Below are 23,294 nucleotides of genomic sequence, written 5' to 3'. Positions count from 1 at the left end.
TGGGAAATTACTCGATACCCACAGCCTAAATTTCAGTTTTCCTGGTTGCCATCCTCTTTTTCATTATTGGTATGATATTTATGGAACACTGAGTGATTGTAGTTAGTATTTTTGAATAAAATAAATCTAAGGGATAGCCCCTTTTCAACTGTTAAAGCATTCAAGGAATGATAAACATAAATTCAGGACTCAGCTTCCCCAGGAGCTTTTTGTTTTTGGTCATGGGACAGTTGTTTGAAATAATATATCTTTTAGTATAAAGCCGTAAGAAAAGACCAGTAACTTATAGAAGAAGGTTTCAGAATGTGAACAGATAGTTCATAGGAAAAGAGACACAATGACTTGTATGCAAACTTTGAAACTAAGAAAGATACCAGTGAAACCCATATGGCATAGTCATCAGATGAGTCGAAATCCAAGTGATGAAAGTGTAGGCAGGTGCAGACTGTATGGAAGGCAGTTTGGCCGAATTTATTAAAATTATAGTTACATTGACCCACTGCACTCCCACTTCTAGAAAATTATCTTATACTGTACAAAAAGATGCGTAAATGTTTGTATTTGCAGCATGATGTATTTTAGTTAAAGCCTGGGGGATAAAATTCAAGTTCCTTTCTGTATGGCATTGAATGAACAGATTTTTGATATTCATATAAGTCTTTGTCCTGATGTGGGAAGCTCTCCAAGGTACTCTGAGAGATGGGGTTCAGCAGCTATGGTGTCGATGCTCTTTTTTTGTTCAGAGAGAGGCAAGTAGTGTGTGTTTGCTCATGTTTCTTAAGTCCTCTGAGAACGAGTGAACATTACTTCATTTTGGATTATGGAAGTTAGAGTTGGGAGTGTGGGTAGGGATGGAACTCAGAGCACAATACATTTTTAATGCCCCCCCATTTTTTTTTATGAATATAAAATCTATTTTAAAAAATAAACAATAAGCATGCTTTATTGAAAGTGGAGGGCTTTTATAATGAAATGAATCTTAAAGATTATCTCATCAATGCTAGTTACTTTATACATTGGAAATTGAAGCTCAGTTGTTTTAGGGGCTTTTCAAGTCCTGAGGTTACACTGGCTTAAAACCCCAGTTTTAAGATAACAGTTTTAATGCCTTTTCTGGATAACCAGGTTCACTTTCCTGTTGTTCTCTTTTCTGGTATCTCCTTAGAATCCACCCTTTTTGTGATTTTTGGGGGTTCAGTAGTCTCAAACAGGGCCAGCTGATGATGATGTTAGGTCACAATTTTTTGCATGATTGAAATGATCTCTCTGTCAAAGCAGTTGGAGAATTAGAATTCTGAGGAATAATATTCCAAGAATCTATGTTTATAATGTCATGACTTTATTTATTCCACTCCCTTAACCATATTGTGTGAGTGCAGTTTGTCTATTTTTGTCATAAACATTAATACTGAGAGGTGGTGGGGATGGTTTCCTTAATGGTGATTTGGTGGTTTCCCTTTGAGGTAATTTGTCACATGTCTTATTGTCAATGCCAGGTCAGAATTTTTTTGAACACTGTCGCTTCCTTCATTCCTCTGTGAAAGCATATACTCTTTGTAAAGTTTGTTTTTAAATTTTACTTTAATTCTGAATTGTAAAGAGAGATTGTAGAATTTATTATTCATGTTGAGAAGTGAATTTGGATGTGTTCTTGTGTGTTTTCCACGAATGCATTGTTACTGTTTTATTTTGTGCTAGAAAGGCAAACACTGCTCACAGTTGCAATGGATGCCTGATCCTAGAGAGATCTCCCTTCCTTCCCCGGTGGAGCAGCTAATGAAACAAGAGACGGTGGGGTTACAGGAGACATGTAGAGAACATAGCTTCTTACTTTGTTTTCACTTTACTCTATTAAAAAAAAACTCCAGACTATAGAAACAGATGGTGTAAGCTAGAATAAATAGGGATTTTTCAGTGTCCTCTCTGTGAGGAAGTGATTTTCCTATTAAGAACCTTGGAGGAGGTTTAACCTCCTTCCTGTAAACCCAATAAACAATGCAGTATTAAAGGCACTACAAAATGATAAATGAAGTAAATAAGCCAAAATGTGTATGGGTTATCAAGCATGACATGCTATTTTTAAATTTCATTAACTTTCTTGGCATGTAGCATCAAAGATGAGTTGTAGAATTTGAGGAAAAACCATCCCACAGAAGGGAATCATAGAAAATGTTTAGGCTTTAAATTTCTGCTGTGAATAAAAGGCTAAAGTAAATTGCTCACTTTTTAGTGCTTGTCTCTACTAATTGTCCATCTTAATAGGCGAAATAGTGACATGATTTTAGCAGTAACGGGACATTTTAATTATCAAATGGTGAATGCTAATTGGTATTTTCTTTTCTTCAAGAAAATCCTCAGACATTGTCTGATGAACTTCTTAGTCTATTTTGTGATCTGTTATATTTCAGACATATCAAAAGGGGACAGAAAATAATAAGCACACACTCTCACACACCCTAGCTCCCTACGCTGCCATCAAACAGATGCTATCCTTTTGGTATATTTGATTAGGATTAAAACAAAACAAAACATTATTTAATTGTACTGGTTACTGGTCTCCCCCCAACCCTCCGTCTCTCTCTCTCTCTCTCTCTCTCTCTCTCTCTCTCTCTCTCTTTCTCTCTCTCTCTCTCTTTTTTAACTCTCAACACAATAGTCAGACTGATTAAGTTAAAATGTAAATCATATCCATCCTTCCCCTGCTCATCCTGCCAGGACCTTTCCACCCCACGCATGCCCAGACCATGACTACAACCTACAAGACCCCAGGCTCCTGTCTGGGCTCACCCCCTAAAATGCCCCTTCATTTTGCTCAGCCACACTGGCCCTGCCCTTCCTGGCACCTGCTTTGGTTATCCACTCTTCCCAAAGCACCCCAGTGAGAATCCCTGCAGACCCTCCTACTTTAGTCTTGACTCAAGCGCTGCCATCTTGGTGGGGGGGTGTCTTTTTTGGCTGTCTTTTTTTAAAAATAATATAATAGTTTATTTTTACATCATTTTGTACATTTTTTCCCCATCTCAATTGTAATCCCTGTGTGTTTCCCATCAGTAAATCACCCATGTTTCATCACCATAGTCCAGCGCACTTCCCTCTCCCCACCGTTTTTGATCCCATTCTCCACTCCAACCCCATAAAATGTCTCTGGTATATGGCTGTTCATTATTATTTTCTCGCCTGGTCCATTATACTCCTGCTATGAGCGAAACCATCTGGTATTTTTCTTTTTTTTTCTGGCTTATCTCACTAAACAGGATCTTTCCAAGCTCCATCCATGTTGCTGCAAAAGCATGTGTTTCTCTTTTTTGATTGCTGAGTAATATTCCATTGTATATATGTACCACATCTTTTTAATCCAGTCATCTACTTTTGGGCATTTGGGCTGCTTCCATGTTTTTCCAATTGTAAATAAAGCATCTTGGATGTCTTTTTAAATGTCAAATGCAGGTCAACACCTCACCCAGCCCCTATGTTTGTATCTCCTTGCCCCTGTGGCATTTCTCCACGAAACTTTTATCATGTACTTACTTTTTTTTTTTTTTTTTAAAAAAAGGTTTATTTATTTATGAATGCAGAACTGGATACAGACCAGAGTTGCAGGGGCAGTGAGAGGTTTCACCAGAGACAGAATGGGAAGCAGAACAGGCAAACTGGCGAAGTACACTGCTGAAAGGAGCAGCCGGCAGGTCAGGAGAGGTCTGCTGTACCATGTGGTTCACCTCCAGAGTGGGGATTGAACTCATGCTGAAGTGACTTTAGCATCTTAGAATGCTGTGCTTTAACCCGCTGCACCACCAGGGAGGGCCACTATCATGTACTTATTTTATCACCATGCAACGAAAATCCACAAGAGCAGGGATTTTTTTGTCTTCTTATTCCCTGCCCATGTCTAGTAGCTAGAATAAGGGGTTGCATTAGTTGAGTGTTGAATGAGTTTAACTCTTGTTCTTATTCTAGGCCTCTCCCTCAATTCTCCCCAAGAGATGTTGTGCTTGACTACACAGCTCCCTTGGTTTCTGTATCTATCAAAACTAGATTTTGTTTTGATAACATGCATAAATAATATGCTGTACAAATCTTTATGTGATTTTTTTATTAGCAATTTTTCATTTTTTTCCATGTTGATACATGCAGATTTTCTTTTTTATAATTTTCTCTGCTTTATGATGTACTTTTAAGTTTTGACATTTCTTTCTCCTTTCTAGACATTGAATGCATTTCTAGTTTTCCTTATTGTGAATCAGGAAATCAAAAGTACCTTTCAGTATATGTAACCAAATGTGAAAGATCCTTTGAAGATATATTTGTGAGATTGCTGGAATTCTCCAGATTTTGCCAAATGGGCTTCATGTTGTTTACATTTCCATTAGCAGTGTTTGAGAGTTCCCATTTGTATCATCCACCCTGTTTATGTGCAATTCTTAGACACAAGCAGTCCCATTCTGATGATGAAATAAATATTGTTTCACTTGAGTGTCCCTGATTATTAGTATTAGAGCAGTTCACCATACTTGGTGATCTGTGTCACCTTTGAAATGTTGATTCTGTTTTTTTTTTGCTCTTTTTTTGATTACAGAAGTATTTATATAGTAACATGAATTCTTTCTTAGCAGTACACTTTCTAAATATCAAAACTGTGTGGCTTGTTTCTTTTTAAATTGTGTTTGATGTGAACTTTATATGAAGTCTTGCAATATAATCTTTTCAAGTATCTAGCGTTGTTTGTGTCTTTAGAAGTCCTTTCCAGTGTTGTCCTTAGTTTTTTTTTTTTTTTTTTTAAAGATTTATTATTTATTTGTGCATACAGAACTGGGGTACAGGCCAGAGGCTCAGGGGCGGCGAGAGGCTTCACCAGAGACAGAGTGGGGAGCAGAACAGGCAGATGGACGAAGTACACTGCTGAGGGGAGCAGCGGGCGGGTCAGGAGAGGTCTGCCGCGCCATGTGGTCACCTCCCGGGCAGGCGGGAATCGAACTCATGCGGAAGTGGCTTTAGCTTCTCAGTGCAGTGCTTAAACCCGCTGCGCCACCAGGGAGGGCCAGTTTTTTTTTTTTTTTTAAACAAAAGTCTTGCAGTTTTATTTTCCATATTTGGCCCTCCAACCTAGTTAATTTTCTTTTTCAACCTAGTTAATTTTTTATGTGACATAAGAAAAGAAAAGCTTTCATTTGAATAGATTTTTCAAATTCATCAATTGTCTCAGTATCAATAATTGAGTTATTTTACTATCTCTTCCCTTGATGGCACATAGTTATTTGGTTTTATTGGTCTGCTTGTCCAACTCTATACAAACACCCCATTTTGTAAAGTGAATTTTACTTTATCATAAGTCATCTTATCTGTTAGATGAGTCTGCTTTTACTTCTGTTTGAAAATTATCTTTGTTTTGACAGGCAATATTTATATATGAGTTTTAGAATCACTTTGTAATGCTTTATGAAGATCTCTGTTGGATTTTAATTGGCACTGTCTTGGATTTAGAATAATTGACATTTGGTTATATTTCCTCTTGCTAATATATTTTCCCTAGGATCATTGCCCTAGGACTGTACCTGCTCTTGTGGGTAGTTTTCTTTTTAATTCTTTTAATTTTGCACTAATTACAGCCAATAGATGGTATTCAGAAACTTTTGTATATTCGTTCCTTGTCCAATCACCTTCCTAAGCAGTGTATCTCAAGAACAGTTTGTACAAGAGATGGATTGTCTGGTTGTTGACTTTTAAAACAAATTTGTAAAACCATCTGGATTTGTTACTGCTTTAGGTTTTTTTGTTCCCCCTATTGAATGTGAATTTATTTCCTTTAATGATTATAAGGGAACTCATGGCAACCATTTCTGTTTGAGACAGTTTTGGTAATGTATGTATATTTATAGAATTGTCTGTCTTAGCTGTTTTTTTTTACCCAAATTTATTGTAGGATCATTCTGTTAAGCTTAATATATTGCTTAAATATAACTTCTCAATGCAGTTTTGATCATTCTATAAATTTCTGAGAGATGCATATTAATTCTGAGGTTGAGGATTTATGAGATGTTTTGTGTGTATGTGTGTGTGTGTGTGTGTGAAAGATAGACACTATATCAGTAACTTTTTAACTATTATATTTCACTTGAAACTTGAGAATTTTCAGTCACCGCATCTTGTTATTAGACTTGGAAGCATGTTTTCACTTGTAGCCTTCTGATTCATTCTTGAGTAAAAGTTATCTTGGATTGAAAAGACCTGAGAATAAAACTCTTTGGGTCATTTTTTATTTGAAAGTATTTCTGATTGTTGAAAATTATGCATCACTTACTCCCTAAATGTACTTTTTCAGTATTTAAAAGATGGTTTTGCTGTTGGCAGATATTTACACTCCATCCTGGGGACATATTTATATATGCTAACATTATGTTCATAATTCCAGGTAATATTTTGAGTGTGCCCTCAGACAGAAATACATTAAGTGTTACACCATGACCTGTATGCATTAAATACTTACTAACCAATATTTCTTTTCATTCTAAAAGATAAGGAAGTTGGCTTGGCTGGTGTTTAGACTAACTTGTTTCCCCTCTTTTTCTTATTTCTTTTCATGCATTAGTCCATGAACATGAAATCAGAATAACTTATTTGGAAATGAATATAAATTTTAAAGATCTGTGTCAGGGAAATTAAATGTGCAAGTAGGAGATGGGGGAGCTGGCAGCCTTCAAGCAAGGGGTTGTAACTTTGAAGCAAACAGCCTGGACAGAAAGGAAATGCTTTAGTAATTAGGGTCATTGGCTTCCTGCCTGAAGCAGCACACAAATTCACTGATAAAGCAAATCAAGAAAACTTGCTGAGGAACAGCATGTCTGCCACCTGAAGTCTTGCTATCACACCTGTGCAGTTGGGGGCATCCATCCCTCCTGCCTCATGGGTGCCTTGAGGCTCGCCATCGTATATTTAATCTCAGTGAGTTGGGTAAGTCAGTAGAAGCCTCGGCTTTATAGAAAGTGAACCCTGTTCAGTTCAGCAGAACCTGGCACAGTGCCCAGCCGAGCACAACATTTTCTCAAAGGTTTCCGAGCCTTTATAGAACATGATTTCTTTTGTGGCATCTTTAACTCGTAAATCTTAGTCCTGGTATTTGCAGACATTAAAGATAATAGTGTCACTTCTCTCCTTTTACAGGAAGCTAAATATGCTTTCTGTTTATACCAGCTGTTCTGCTGATAGTACCTCAACAAAATCAGTGTTCTCTGGGGTGAGATCTCCTCGCGGGCTCCATGGTTTTCCTAAGTGTGTCTCGGTTCTTCAGAGCATCCTCCTTAATTCCCATGTCCCTCTTCATGCTTGACTTGCCCACTGTGTCATAGTTGTCATGTGGTCATCTGTCGTGCTTAGTAGCTGCTTCCAAAGCAGGTGAAAGCTGACCAGCTGTCAGTTTCCTCTTCCTCTTATCAGCAAATACCAGAGTCCAGCAAACCACAGACTTAATATGAATGACTGCTGAATGCTTGCATTTCATTTCTAAGAATGTGATACTACTTTGTAAGACCTCAGTTATTTTTACAGACATTTTTTTAAAAGTTACAGATTTCATACACATCCTTTCTTTCAGATTTTGAAGAAAGCAGAATAGTTTTCTATCCTATTCTATTAACTTTTGTTCTATATGACAGAGAACATTGTATAATTTTTCAATACACACTACTTCAGAACTTGCTTTTGCCAAGTATTTGTTGAGTTATGTCATGTCAAAGTATCTACTACTTTAAATGACTGGAGGGTTCTGTGATATGTAGAGAAACAATTACAACTTTCTGTTGTTCACATGTGTAGTTCTCAATTCTGCCTTAATGTTAGCATAGACACCTGTTTATTTCCATTGGGATATAAATTCTTACCAGTTTCTGTAGGATATAAATTCTGTTGTCACCCATACCACAATGCTTCATAGTCTTCCTTGCTCTTTCTAGAACATTTTGGATCAACTACTGGGCATTTGCAGCTGCAGTTCATTTCCCCTGGTATGCTTTTCCCCCAGAGAGTCACACCAGTGTGCCTACTTCCTTAACTTCTTGAAGTTGCAACTTTTCATTAAGACCTTCCTCAATACAGCCTTCTCTCTGTTCCTTCTCTGATTCTGTATAGCCCTTGTGATCACCTGCTTTTCTAAATTTGTATGTAATCTCCCCTTTACCTGAGAGTAAAGATGCCAGTTTTGTTCTCTTTTGTACTCCAGAATTAGATCCATGCCTGCCACACAGCACACACTTAATGAATGGTTTTGAATGAATGAAAATGTGAATGAATAAATTACTCCATCAGAGAGTAGACACCTTTTGCAGATTTGGTGCATGTTGCCAATTTTTGGTCCCTCTGATGCATTAAAGATTATAATATTTTTATCATCACTCAACTTAGAAAACAGCTCTGACTCTTCTGTGTTGATTTTATTAGTAAGAGAAAACTTTTTAAAAGCCTTTGCCCTTTCCCACAAGTCCCTGCCATGGGTGTGAAACCACCATGCTTTGCTCAGGGTTGTCATGATTCACTTCCAGGTACTGCGGAGGCCAGACATCCTTGTAGGATAATATTATAGGGGTCTGTTAGCACATGAGAGCTGAAGAATGTCTGTGGAGAATCAACCCTTGATTCCCTGACTGTTGTTTTGATTATCTTTTAAAATGGAACAAAGATTAATATGCTTTTGAATAACTTTTTTTATTGAAATAACTCATGATCCTTATTGAAGACTTGAAAAATACAGAGGTTAAAAAAATGTTTTTCCTGACATTTACTCTGCTCCTTTTCTCTGAATTTTTACGTAGACATAACTATATACCGTTAGTTCTGTATATGCTTGTAGCAGTATTTTTATTTAAACCTACAGCAGTAATTTTTTTCATGATTTCTTTTTTTACAAATTATGCGATTTCATGCCTGCATGACTTTCCATGGACTTGTATGAGTTTCATATTGCTTTACATTTTTAGATGTAAAGTTGTTTTTTCCTTCCCATTATTATCAATAATAATGTCATGGTATTTAATGTATAACACAATTTCAGCGTTTAGGGCTTTTAGAGGATAAATTCCCAGAAGTGAAATTGTGTCAAAATTCATGAACGGTTTACTGCCAAATTGTTCAAAAGAATTGTCCACTTGCACTGCCAGTAGTAATGTTTGGAAGTGGAGCTGTTTTATGTCAATTAATAGTGTATCATAAGAAAGCGGTCATCGACTTGTTCCCTTCTGGAGCTTCATTCCAAGCAAACACTAATAAAAGCTTAAATAACTCTAGTGGCTGTGGTTCAGTGGGTCTCTGATGTCAGCTTGGTGCAAATTTTAATAGCCCAAGGGGTTTGATTTCCTTTTATTTTCTTTCTCCTCTGCTGTTTTCCTCCCTCCCGGGTTTGAAACATGTTTTCCTGGCTATAGTTAAGCCTTAGTACTTCTTGTTCTGTCTTTGTTGATTAATGAGCATAATTGACCCCTGTTGTCTCTATTATACAAACTGCAGCAATTTGTTTTTATGTAGCAGTTATTTTCTGAGCTGTCACAAAACAGCCTTACAAAGAGAGCTCATTATCAGTTCCCAGGAAAAGAATTTTAAGTGATGAAGTGAATAAAGCTTCCTCAGAGGAGGAGGAGGAGAAGTCTAAGCCTTTCACATGTTCAAGAAAACAAGTTTGAGTTCTGGGGCCAGAATAAGTAATTGTTGCTTAGGTGCCAGCAAGATGTGGTTGTATCTTGAAATTATTAGATTAAAAATGACTCTCTTCAGAGAGTCGTGAAGGCAGGGTATAGAGGATTGGATATGAAACCAAGGAAAGATATAGCCTCACATTTTATGAGTGGGTACGAGTTATGAAATTGATTGTAGAAAACCCAATTATATGTTTATTAGTAAGGGGTAGATAGTTTCTAAATCGGAAATTTTTATCTGAATAGGTATTGACCATAAAGAATGCCCAAGTTCTTTTGGTTTGCTATTCATTTATAAAGTGTTTTCCCCCTCTATTTTTTTTCCTTCCAACATGATTTTGCTGAGATTTCTGTTCATTCACAAAGCTAAAGAAGTAGCAAAAATCCACGGAATACAGCTTTTCAGACGTACCCCCAAAGCTACATACTTGAGAGACCCACCTTCTCCAATTCTCATTTTCCTGTCTTCTTTGCAATTTAGTTCTAAAGCAAAACTTAATCCTCCCCTTCTTTCATTTGTTTGGGGTATTTCTCACTAAAACCTCAACTCCTTGTTTCTGTTTTACCCTCTGTTACTTTTCAAAAACCACCCCCTCTGTTTTCTTTTTTTCTAATAGTCTCATGCTTTCCATAAAGATATTGAGGAGCAAATTCACATGCACACGGAATTTACCTGAAGGGAGTTACTAGAAGGTAGTCATATTTCTGCTGAAAGAATTGTATCATCTTTTGTGTAATAACCTATGTTATTTACTCCCCCTTAAAGCATTATCTACCCAACAGCATGTGCGGATGTGGGTGAATCCTACCCTTAGACCTGATGTCAGGCACTGCATCATGATGATGATGGTATACCTTACTTGTGTGTAGTACTTTACATTGTGCAAAATATTTCATTTGACCTTCGTAAAATGGAATGCACTCTCAGGCTTGAGGAAGATCACCATCCCAGCGAGGATGAGGGTCTGTTCCTCATCCCTGATAAGTTTCACTGCTCACATACCCGGAAGCTGATCATTTGCCTGAGATGTAGTTTGACTCATGCTGTGTTATCTGTGTTTTGTCCTGCACAGGCTACTCTGGCCAGGACTTTGACTGGGCCGATTATCACAAGCGGCATGGGACAGAGGAAGCACCTCCTTTTTGCTTCAGAAACGTAAGAAGCTCATCTTTTACTACTTTTTTATCATAAATGTTCACCACAAGCATTGTAAGTTGCTTTCTATTTATGGAGCAGAGTTGGAATGTTAACCTATAGCACAGGACCCAAATCTGCCCTGGTTTCTTGGTCTCTTTTCAGCGGATGTGTTAGTTGAGGTGATACTGGGTGGTAGTAACAAACTGGCTGCTAAAAATGTAGCTTTTCAAGCATGTTTTTGGTTTATTTCTCATTCATGGAGGGGCCCAGTGTCTTCCTGGTTCCAGGTGGCTCTCATGGTGAGTCTTGGGCTAGATCTCTATTAGTCTTCAACTGTGTCTAGTGGGTAGACAGGTGAAGAGATCAAGGAGAAGATATCTGTATTTATAAACACATGGCTAATATTGATGCATTTTAAATTAAATGTTAATGTTGACAAATTTTCATTTGCTCACCTCCTTTTGGGGGAAGCTTGTACGTGTGATAAGTGATTCCAGGCACTGTGTCCTGGACGGCTATTTCCCAGCCATCATTCCATGCCGTGGAAGAGGAAAGACAAATTTTGGTGGGAAGTTAGCCACCTGTGCCATGGCACGTGCTATCAGGTAGAGTATCAATAAATCCAGTGCTGGGAAAGTTGCTGGTAAAGTATAGTCTTAAAATATGATCTTTAATTTTTTATTTTAGTAAGGAACTAGACTAACAATTTTGTCCTTTACTTATTTTAAGCTACTTTCTAATTCACATAGAGCTTACTGGCATAGTAATAAGATTTTTTTGTGAAACATTAAATAGCTGTTCACACGTGTCCCTGATTAATTATAGGTTGATTATATAAAGTCATTTATAAATTATTCAGCTAAATTTCATCAACCCTGGCAACTATGAAAAGAGATGAATTATCCATTTAAAGAATGAGACAATATATATTATGTATTATCCTGTGTGTTGAGCATATATTGAGTTAGGAGAGTAAATTCCTATGCTAAAAGATGCAGTCTTCCAGTTGGATAACAAAGACAGTGGGATGTAGACTACTTCCCAAGGACTTGTTTTCTGCACATGTGCTCCTAGAGTTGCTGAGTCATTGCAACCCCACCCAGAGAAACTCCATATGGAATTTGGAGAATTAAATAGGTTACTTACTAGGTCAGCCTCTACTCAGAAACAAGTCACTGGCAAAGTTGGAAATCAGGGCTCTGTAAATGATTAAATGAACTTTCTATTGGGTGACATTGCTGTTGCATAAAAGTAGCTTTTCTATACCATCAAAAGAACTGTGTGATAGGTAGGAGTTTAGGTTTATGTAGGGAGCTGCTGTGTAGCTAGTTGGATCATCATGAAGCTAGCAACTGGTTAGGTTGGAAGGCTTATTAGGCCTAATGTGGTCTTCTTTTACCTATTGGAGTCATTTATCCCAGAGTTGATTGGTCTCACTGCCTTTTATTTAAAATCACATCCTTAAATCCCTCTGAGGTTGTACTTTCTAACTGACAAGAGAAATAGTTTCATGGGAAGAAAATTCTGAGATCTCCCCCTGCCCACCCCCAGGTCTGTATTTCAGGGTTGTTCTTCTATGATAGCATATTTCTATTAAGGGTTCTTGTTTCGCTCCTCTGCTCCCATTCTGCACTCAGCCAGCACCTGTCCAACTAGATTTTAATAGTGGAGTGAGTAGTCACATCCTCAGGTGTTTCTGAGCTTTCAGGAGTTAGCTGCCAAGATTAAATCATATTTAATGAATATGCTAGTGTTCTCATTAGGAATGCACTTGTTACAAATATGCCCCTTTGTTTCTGGCTCTGTGCTTATTTAATCAACAGGATTGTTATCTGCCTGTTGGCATATGCATTGCAATGCTGTCACTTGGCTGAATTTTGTTAACTTGCTACGAGTGCTTTTTAATGAAATGCTTAATGTAAGTTCATTTTTTAGTTGCACATCTTCTGTACTAGAGGAAAGGCAGTGTGGAAATGCATGTAGCGAAGACATTTCCCAGGGGATGTTTAACCATCACAGGTACTTGCTAAATGCTTAGTAAAATAAACTCTCAGCTAACTGTTTTGCTATTGATCCTTTATAAATTGCCCTTGAGCAGTGAGTTGAAACCAAAATAGGTTATGTGGCTGTAGCTTGTCTTTATTAAGTAGGATAAAACACATTTTGACTTACTTCGAGGCTTTTCAGGTAGCCTATCCAGTTGTATTTGCAGTAGAAGCTCAATACATGATAAACATGGCTAAGGCAGAATGACTTACAGAAAAGTAGTCCATCTAGAATATCTTCAATTCCTGTTTCTAGAGAAAAATACAACGGAAAAGAGCAGATTAGTTTCTTAACATGTATTAGATAATTTTTCTGGCTACATAGAGATCTAATTTTATTTTCAACTTAATGTATAGAAAATGTATATAAATGTGACTTACTTTAGTTTCTTTTCATTACTTTAGTTTCATTAGTTGGAAATTTTCTTATTTATCTCAAAATAAGTTAGGAGGGAGTTTTGCTTCCTGTATTGACTAGGTAAGCTCAAACTGCTTAACCCCCAGCAAGAGCAAGTATAAACTCTGGACAGAAAAACAAACCACTGCCTGAGGGATGCAGAGAATGAACCAAAAATAGGCAGATTTTGAAAGCAAGCAGATGCTTAGAAAAAAAAGAACATCAGGGATGATTGTTCCATGATTTTTTAGACTTTGGGCCTGAGGTCTGCTACATTTGATAACATACAGAATAATATGAGAGTCTTCCTACCTAATGAACCAGATAACAGAATTTGGACAAAGCTGCTAGATAGTGAGAGGAGACTCAGGGAGTTCCAGAAAGAGGGAATCACAAGCTCTATGTATAAACTTTGCCTAAATCTTTAGCTAAGCCTTAAAAAACTCCTATGTAGCTTGGCTAGGATGAAGGAACGAAACTGAGGTTTGAGTTTCTTCTCAAGAGTAGGAGTTTATAGTCAAGTTAATTGCTTGCTGAAGCAAAAAACAAACGAACAAACCCAGCACTTGTTACATAAATATAACACAATCCAGAGTCACTATAACATAATGTTTAAAACATGCAGGTTTCAATCTAGAGTTGCTCAATACATGAGGAAATAGGAAAATTTGACTGATTCTCAGTAAACAGTATAATCAGCAGAGACCAAATGAACATAACTCAGGAATTGAATTAACAGACAAGTGTTTTTAAATCCCCTACTGTAACTCAGTGGTGTAAAGCTATGAGTCCCGAACTGTAGGCCAGCAGCTTCAGCTTCCCCTGGGAATTAACTAGAAATATGAATTCTTTTACCTTACGTCAAATCAAAGGAATCTAATTTTTGGAGTGAGACCCAGAAGTCTACATTTTTAGAATACTCTCCAGCTGACTCTGAGACACCTGAAATTTGAAAACTTTTGATGTAAAAGAAATTACTCTCATAATGAATGACAAGGTAGAGAGTCCCAGAAGAGTAGAAAACATAAAAAAAAAGAAATATTAGAAGTGAAATTACATTATCTGGTAAACAAATTCAATGTAAGAGCTTCATAGCAGAATGCAAATGACAGAGGAAAGAGTCTATAACTTTGAGGATGGAAATTATCTTTTCTCAAGAACAGGAAAGAAAAAAAAAAGATTGAGAATAGGGGAGACAAACAATATTGAAGAGCAGGAGAATAAGAAGATATATAGTTAAAGACCCAGAAAATATGGCTACAGAGACTGGAGAAAAAAAAATGTATAAAAAATTAATGGTCAACATTTTGTCACAGTAGCTGAAAGATCTAAGCAGTTTAACAACCTCAGAAAGCTCTTACCAGCCTAAGTACAAACAAATCCAACAAACATGAAATCATTGATACAAATATATGGAGAAATAGCTTGATAGTATATGGAGAAAAATATGATACCCTCCAAAGAGAGGAACAATGATTAGAATAATAGACATCTCATCATCAGAAACAATGAGGCAGCAACAGTGAGCCAGCATCGTTAGAATGCAAGAGAAAGAACACTGTATCCAACAAAAAACATAAGTCCTGAATGGAAGATAAAAATAGACACTTTATCAAAGACAGAAACAAGTGAAGAAATACTGAACTTCATTATTCCTGAGAAAAATGAAAGATAAAAGCACAATGCACCATCACTAGCCACCAAGTAGACTGGCTAAAATTTGAAAACATGGCAGAACCAATTGTTGGGGAGATGTTTAGCATGGAACGCCCTACTTTGTTGATGCAAATGCAAAGTGATATGTTGGAAAAGACAGATTCTTTGAAAGGTAAACACACATGTACCTTGGAACATTGATGTCTACACAAATGAAAGCTTCGATTTATTGACCAAAAGCTAACCCTCCAGTTCTAGTTCTCAGTACCTCAGAATGTTACTATATTTGGGCTGAGGTCTTTAAAGAAATGATTTAGGTAAAAATGAGGTGTGTGTATATATGTGTATGTGTTTGTATGTACATATATATGTATATATATGTATATACATGTATATATGTATATACACATACATACACACACACACACACATATGTCATAATCTAAACTGAAGAGAAGATGAAAACCCAGACCACAGTGGGTGGCACAGTGGGTGGGAGCACTGTGCTGCAATCTAAGCCAAGCCATGGCTGCTTCAGTACCAGTTGATCCCCATTCTGGAGGTGACCCATATAGCGCAGCAGACCTCTCATGACTCTCCTGCTGCTCCCCTCAGCAGTATACTTTGTTGATCTGCCTGTTCTGCACCCCACTCTGTCTCTGGTGATTCCTCTCACTGCCCCTGCACCTCTGGCCTGTATCCCATTTCTCTATGCATAAATAAATAAAATCTTTAAAAAAAACACACACACACACGAACCCAGACCACATGTGTAGAGGAAAGATCTTGTGAGTCGATGGCAATCAGCAAGCCAAGGGGAGAAACTTAGGGGCAGCCAGCCCTGCCACACCCTGCTGCTGGACTTCCACTCTCAGAATTGACACAGTAAATTTTTGTTTTTAAGCCATCCATTGTGTAGTGTTTTCTTAGAACAGCCCCAGCAGATTGATATACTTTCTGTCATATCAAAAACTTGATTTGAATGATTCTAGTGCCTTAATTCATAATCACTGAAAGTGGAAACAATTTGAATGTCTTTCAACTGAAAAGCGGATGACCCAACTGTGGTCCGTCTATAGAAACTACTCAGTGATAAAATGCAGTGAGCTGCCAATACATGCAGTGGTGCGGCTGCCTCTTGGTGTCATCCATGTAGTTAGTGAAAGAAGCCAGACTATGTACTATCTGAGTCCATCTATGGGATATTATGGACAGGTGAGATTGCAGGGACGGAAAATAGATCAACGGTGCAGAAACTGGGCTGCTGAGGGGTAGATTATGAAAGGAGTGGGGAAGGGTGTTTCGGAGATGAAGAGACTGTTTTGTATCTTGATTGTGTTTTGATTTCATGCTCGTGCACCAAAAAAGTGAATTTTTAAGTCATTTTAGAAAGTAAGTAAAATAGAAATTAAAACCACAAAATTAATACAAGGACAGTATCAGAAGGGAACTGCTGACGTTCATTACCAGCAAACAGGCACTAGAAGAAAGTCTAAGGGCCATTCTTCAGGCTCAAGGGAAGTGATGAGAGACAAAGCCCCAGTCTTTCTTGTTAAGTACCCGCTAATGTGCCAGGTGTGATGTGAAGAATATAGGGAAAGAGAAGAAATGGTCTGTGCTGGCTGATTCTGTAGAAGCAAGGGTGCATGTAGGCTGCAAGAGAGCGCGTGATCAGTCATCAGCTGACATTATTAGGTACCAGCGTTCTAACTTCTGGGATACAAATGAACAGTGCGTGCTTCTGTCTCATGAATGGTTGGGAGACAAGTGCAACGAAACCCGTGAGTTTTATGAATGAGACCCGTGTGTGTGCATGTCTGGATGTGTGCCTTCCAGCTTCTACACAACCGGACTGGTGTCTGTGCGCTCAGTGTCAGTTCTTTCTCTTTCAGACATCGTTCAGTCGAGGTTTCACAAAGAATATGAAACTTGAAGCCGTAAACCCCAGGAATCCAGGAGAACTCTGTGTGGCCTCTGTCGTCAGTGTGAAGGGGAGGTTGATGTGGCTTCACCTGGAAGGTACGCATCCTCGGCCATCATTCTGAAGACTCAGGGTCCATCTGTAGAGGACGGGAGGCAGGGAACGCCAGCCCTTCTCAGAGATGCTTTTGCTTCCCTTTTATTTAAGAGATCTTAAATTATTCAGTGTTCTTAAATAAGTGAAACTAATCAAATATGAATTCATTCAGAGGCACTCATTTTAACTAATAATTTCATGAAATGAGATGCTGGCGTGATAATTATGTTTGGAACACAGTGGTCTTTTTGCTTCTATGATTATGAAAGCTAATGTCACAATTAAATTAGTATGAGTCACTAAAACTGGTATTTGAGGTCTTGGTTATTATGATGATAAAATTATGTATTTGCATTTTAGTGTGAATAATACCCTTTAACTTGGGTGTCTCCTTTAGATGTTTAATTTTTCCTTTACATAGTAACTGGAGATGATTTTCTTTCCAAATGTATAATAAACAGGACTTAGACTTGTTTGTTTAATGATGTATAAACTTGTTTATAGCTTTACTTTATTTATAATTGTATAGATAATTCACAGAACATTGTACTTTGTACGCAGAACCTAGACTAGGTATGAATTTAGATAGAAGTCTAAATTTTCCAGACATTATATCTCAATGGAAAGACTTAAATTATTTTAATCTCTAACATCTTCCTAACTTTCCATGGTGTAAAATTCTTTGGTTTTATTTTTGTTTGTTTGATGATTCGTTTTGCACTTTCATAGTACTTAATAGTAATTTCAAGTGTATATTGAAAAGCAGAAGACTAGATGGGAATTATGAAATAATGCCATATTTTAAGTCTTATGACGTATTCATTCCATTATTAGAATTGAAAGGTTGAAAAGTCACAAAATTGGTGCTGCTATCTTCATCCTTATTCCCTCAGTAAACAAGTCTAAAAAGCACTTGAGATCTGAGATAGGCCTACAATCTCCCAGATAATACAGTGCAAGGAAGTGTGACTAGTAAAGAAAAGTGATCTTAGCTAATGTTCCCAGAAATTACTTCAAAACATTGCTTTGATATAGAATTTCAAAATCAATTTGAAAGAAAAGGAAATTCTCCAAATGTTGATTGCTTGATGGATTTTTAAGTAGAATGGTCTCTAGTTGGAATTAGCCAAAATTAGACACAGGCAAATGGCACTGTTTCAGCAGCTACTAGGATAGAACATGCCCTTATTTTCATCGCTCTATATAAAGCCTAGTCAACTGCTCCTGGAAAAACAAGATCCTTTTTGTAGCTTGTGATCCGTAAATTGAATTTGCGCCCTAATACAATCCTAATAAGCCTTGCTATGAGATTGGAGTCTTGTTTGCAGCATTAATTTGAAAACAAAAGATTGTGAAGTTTGAAGCCTCTGTTTCATCATTATTACTTAGCACATTGTAGTTAAAATTCTTTGACAGTCATTATTTATTTAGCAGTTAGTGCTTCTGTAGTGCTTTACAACTGTTAATTACCTAACACAGACAGCAGTAAGAGTGTCCTGATTTTTATAGATGGAGAAACTAGCTAAGCCATTAAGATATGCCTGGGGTTCAATTTCATTGCTCTTGACATCTATTTTGTTGCTTAATTCACCAAACCCTGCAGCTTCCCAATTCTTAAAAAGAATGATGAGCAACATTTGGTGTATATTTAACATTTTTGACAGCCTTTTCTCCTTTTGCTGTTTTTCTTTGGATATAAATTTCTGATTTTATGGCAATGAAATGTGTTGGCTCATGTCAACTTTTTCTTATTCTCTGGAGTGCTTTCATCCTGTAGAACTGAAATTAGTTAGCATTAGGAAGCAGATCAGCAAATAGATGGTCTGTTTTGGCAGACTTTACACATGAACCATGTTTTAAAAACCAATTTGTTGAATATTAACTACCTAGAATTACTAGCCAAAATTATGCTTTTGACTTGTACTTGTAATGTATAGTACACACAAAGTAAAATTCCACTCATTCTTATTGATCTTACTTGAGTTTTTGGGGGCGATTTGTTTTGTTTTTGACCCTTGCTGGACATTTAATTATTAAAGTGACAGCAAGCTTAAAGATGCTATTTTTCATTACTCATCATTGTATATAGATAGTGTATCCTTTCCTTAGTCCTAGAGATAAAAACGTTAGTGGCTCAACGTGGCTATGTTGTAACTGTTATTTTTATGATGATGATGATACTGATTATGGATCATTCAGCAGACACTTTAAACATGTAAAACAGCTCATAATAATTTATTCGTTTTTTTATGTATTAAATTGATTTTAAGTATTTTGAGCACATTAACAACTGCCCATTTTTAGATAATTAAAATGACTTTTCATTTTAATATTTGACTTCTTTTGAAGTCAGAGTTCTTTAAGTCTATAAAAGATCTGATGTTGAAGAGCAGTGAATACAAGATGTGAGATTAATGTAATATTATTTTAGCTGCATATTTCAAATGAATTTCAGGCTCTCGCAAACTCCTGACATTGGCAGTTTATGAAGATGGAGTTTTGTGTTTTGGAAAGGGTATCACGGTGCTTTCTCTTAGGTTAATATTCTGCCCGAGGTTATCATATCTACAATCATGAGCATGATCCATGTAATCACAATGCCTTTCATTCCTAATGGCAGGCTTTGCAGCCACATACTGACCCCTAGATCTGTATTCTCACTACGCAAGTCACTTTCTTGGGACAAATAGGATTTGGGGTTCTCCTCTTCCTCATGGTGCTGTAGCTCCCTGAGAGCATTCTACATTCCCTTCCTTGGTTTCTCTTATCCTCATCATTACCAATATTATTTTCATCCTGTTTAAAAGAAATGATATGCTCTATATTCCTGCATATTAAGTATTTTAGCCTTTTTAGCTGAGGCAGAATTTTCTTTTATGTCCTAAAAAGGCAGATGACTATAAGGCTTTATTTCTGCTAAGTTATTTAGTGCTTTTAGTTGTTGCCACAACAGAAATGGCAGTTGAGGGCAGAAAACCCTGGCTTTGAAGTTGGAAGGTTTGTTATAATGCAAACAGACAGTAGTTTTTGGTTTGGGCTTTTTGTACTTCGACCATAGGGAGGAAGTGATGGCTCTGCATGGTTTGTTACCCGTGCTCTCCTCTTCAGTGGCCGAAGCCAGAAGCCAGGGCGCCTGTGTCAGGAGTGGCACAGACATTTTATTTAATATTTGGCGCCTGCATTTTCATGTTATCCCATTCTTTGCCCTTGTCTTTTCCTTCCTCGGTCACCACCTCAGGTGACCAAGTCTAAGTCACTCTAGAGAGGAAACCTTCAGGCATCACTGACAGTGCCTCACCCCTATGGGATTTCTGTAGGAGGTCAAACTGGCTCAGATACTTCACCAGCTGCTTCTCCACAGCTCAGCCCACTCACCCTTGACTCTCAGTAGTTCCTGTTCTCTCCCTTCCACTGCCTGTCAAGGACCCAGGGACCTGAGGGGACATACTTCCTGTGTTTCTTGTCCTCTGTACTTTGTAGACTCTCAAATATTTGCCAAACCCACTCCTGAATGAGTGACATATTGACTAAAGTAAGATGGAGTTTTGAGTCTGAGCCTCTTTTGGCAAAGTTGATTCTTTGCCCAGCTTAAGGATGAGGGCCCAAACCAGGTGGGCTCGAAGAGGTATTTTGATAGAGGGCCTCGGTCATTCTGTATGAAAAGCTTAGAAAATTAAATCTGTTTTGGATCAGTGATCTTGCTAGAACTTGGAAAGGTGCTGGCATTCAAAGAATACTCCCTCGTCTCAGAAAAGATTTTTCCATTTGTGGTGGGACAGTCCCCTTTGAGAGCCTGATGGCAGCTATCACCACTCAGAAAAACACACTGTATGTAGTTTTTGAGCAATTTCAGACGACTCATGGCTCTCTTAAAATAATACTTGAATACATCTCTTTGGAATTCATGAACTCCAGATGCAAAACCTCAATGGGTTATACTTGTTAGATAAAATTCAAAATCTCCACGGTCAGTTTTTATTTAATATGCTTGGTTTAATTCCACTAAACTACCCCTGCCCATCATAATTAATTGGGGGAGTCCTATTAGCATGCAAATTCCTGGGGCTGTGATAGACCTAGGCCTCTGAGTTTCAAGAAACAGAGTCTAGGAAACTACATTTTAAAGTTATTCTCCCTGGATGAATCTTAGGAAGAATAGAGTGTGTAAGTAAGTCTAGGAGATGAAGCTGGCAAGGCCTGACATGGTTTAGAGAAACTTGTGTGAGGCAACTTTTTATGATTAGGAAACCAGGTGCAAAAAAATTGCCCCCCTAAGCCTTTCTGTAATTTGTGAAAAAGTCAGATGGCTAATGAGCATTTCGCAGAGATTAGCAAAAATGAAACAAGGAAAAATGCAGATGTGAAAGCCATTTTATTTCAACCCAGTGTGACTAGTTTTAAAATCTTTAGAAAGAGGTTTGGCCAGTGTGAGACATTTTTGGGGAGAAGCTGCTTCAGCACATTAGGATAGGAAACAGTATATCTTGGATGGTTAAAAAAGATAGCCCAAGAATGGCCTCTGGGGAAGAGGATTTAGTAATACTCCCAGATCTGTTTGGCCCTGAAGCCCGGGCGTGGCTAGATAGCTTCGCCCTCCAGAAGGCTTTGCATCAGGAACAAAAGCACAGGTTGGGTTCCCCAGCTGCCTTTGTGATATGTGACTTCTGGGGGATCCTATTCTCAGTCCAGCTGGTGGGTCCCCTGAGGGAGCCCATTTATTTGCCTCCTAGAGAGGTGAAGCTGCTCCTTCCCTTTCTGCGCTAGGCAGCAGTGGCCTCCTTATGAGGGGGACTCCAGAACACTTATATCCCATAACTGGGACCTTAGGGAATGAAGGAAATGGTAGGCAGCTGCAACCCTCCCCGCCCTGGCTCTCCTCAAATAAACGACCCCACAAAAACACAAGAAAGAGGAAGAAAACTGCCCATCTCGAATGTTGTGTAACCCAGAGCTCGATTGGTTAGGCTCAAATCCTGGGTTGGCCACTCAATACAGCGACTTGATCTTTTCCTCTGCCTCAAGTTTACTCATGAATAAAACGGGCCTGGACATAGTGCCAGTCTCTTCAGGTTGTGTGAAGACAGGCACTGGGTGAAGTGTCTGAGCACCTTAGTGTTTGTAAGGGTCACGGTCACGGGCAAGTGAACTTGCTTTGCCTTGTCGCGTTTCTGTTGCTTTCCTCCAGATTGTCTATTTCCTATGCTGGCTTGTCCTTGTCCCAGCTTTGCCCACCTTCCTATTCCTCAGGGATTTCTCACCAGACCTGATAAAGAGATTCTCCGAAATCTCGTTGTGTCACACGGCCTCACAGGTGGAAGAAGTGTGGCAGAGGCCTGGCATCATTCCGCAGCCCCTTCTCCTTCTCTCCTGGATGAGCAGTTGGCTCCTCTTCCTGGCGCTTTATTTACCTTTGCATCCCACACCTGAGCCATTACAACCTGAGGTGGCCTTTTAACTCTTGATGAGGGGACGGGAGTTTAACTTCTAACCTTAAATAGCTCCAGCCTTTCTTCCCCTCCCAGCTTTCAGTTGAAAGGATCATTGGGATCCTACTACTCGAGTCAGTAAAAACCATTTCCCTTCCTCGGAGGCTGACTTAATCCCCTCTCCTCTGGTTCCTCAGTGGCATCTCCCACTCTGTGTCTGCCCACGCTGGTGTTCTTCCATAGTTTGCTGGCAATGAAGTAATTATGTAATTTTAGGAGTTCGTGCTTCTAGGAAGATACTTAAGCGTCACCCTAGCCATCGCCCGTTTTCATCTTGCTGTCTGAATAGAACAGATCACACTTTCCTTCCTGGTGCCCTGTTGGATCCAGCAGTGATCCTCTCTGCTTGAGAAGGGTACTAGAACATTGTACAGGTGGCCTGAGGCTCATGATAGAGCAAGTGGCAGAAGTGACTCTTAAAAATCTACATTTATCAAGTAATGTATGTTGTCCATTTCCATAACATCTGTTTTATGATGAGGAAGAATAGGAAGCTGTTATAACTTACACCAATGTTAAATGGCCAGCACTATTTTGTGCGTGCCAGTATAGAGCTTCATAAAGTTCCGATTTTTTGGAGGTTTTTTTTTTTTTTGGTGATGGTGGGAGGGATATGATTTAAAATCCACCAGATGGGGCCCTCCTGGTGACGCAGGGGTTAAAGGCAGAACCATCAAGCTATCCCCAGCCACTGCAGCATGACTTCGATTCCAGGCCAGCCAGGGAGCTGACCCACAAGGCACAGCAGACTCTTAAATCTCACCTGCTGCTCCCCTCAGCAGTGTATTTTTTTTTTTATTACAAAGTTTATTTTTACATCATTTTGCACATTTTTTTTTCCATCTCGATTGTAACCCCCGCAGGTTTCCCATCACCAA

At 38.3% G+C, this 23,294-nt stretch overlaps 1 protein-coding gene across 1 annotated transcript in view; it reads left to right on the top strand.

Annotated features, from left to right (window-relative positions):
- Window positions 1-23,294, top strand: part of SFMBT2 (Scm-like with four mbt domains 2) — a 166,769-nt gene that overhangs the window by 99,825 nt on the left and 43,650 nt on the right. The window contains exons 9-10 of the mRNA XM_004691230.2: window positions 10,751-10,833; window positions 16,806-16,932. Coding sequence (XP_004691287.1) covers window positions 10,751-10,833; window positions 16,806-16,932 — 210 coding nt within the window. The remainder of the gene's footprint in view (window positions 1-10,750; window positions 10,834-16,805; window positions 16,933-23,294) is intronic.

The sequence above is a fragment of the Condylura cristata genome, unplaced genomic scaffold (assembly GCF_000260355.1).
Source record: "Condylura cristata isolate star-nosed mole 26May11 unplaced genomic scaffold, ConCri1.0 scaffold00030, whole genome shotgun sequence".
NCBI classification, from domain to species: Eukaryota; Metazoa; Chordata; class Mammalia; order Eulipotyphla; family Talpidae; genus Condylura; species Condylura cristata.
Note: the sequence above shows the minus strand (reverse complement) of the source record. Positions and strands in the feature narration are given on the sequence as shown.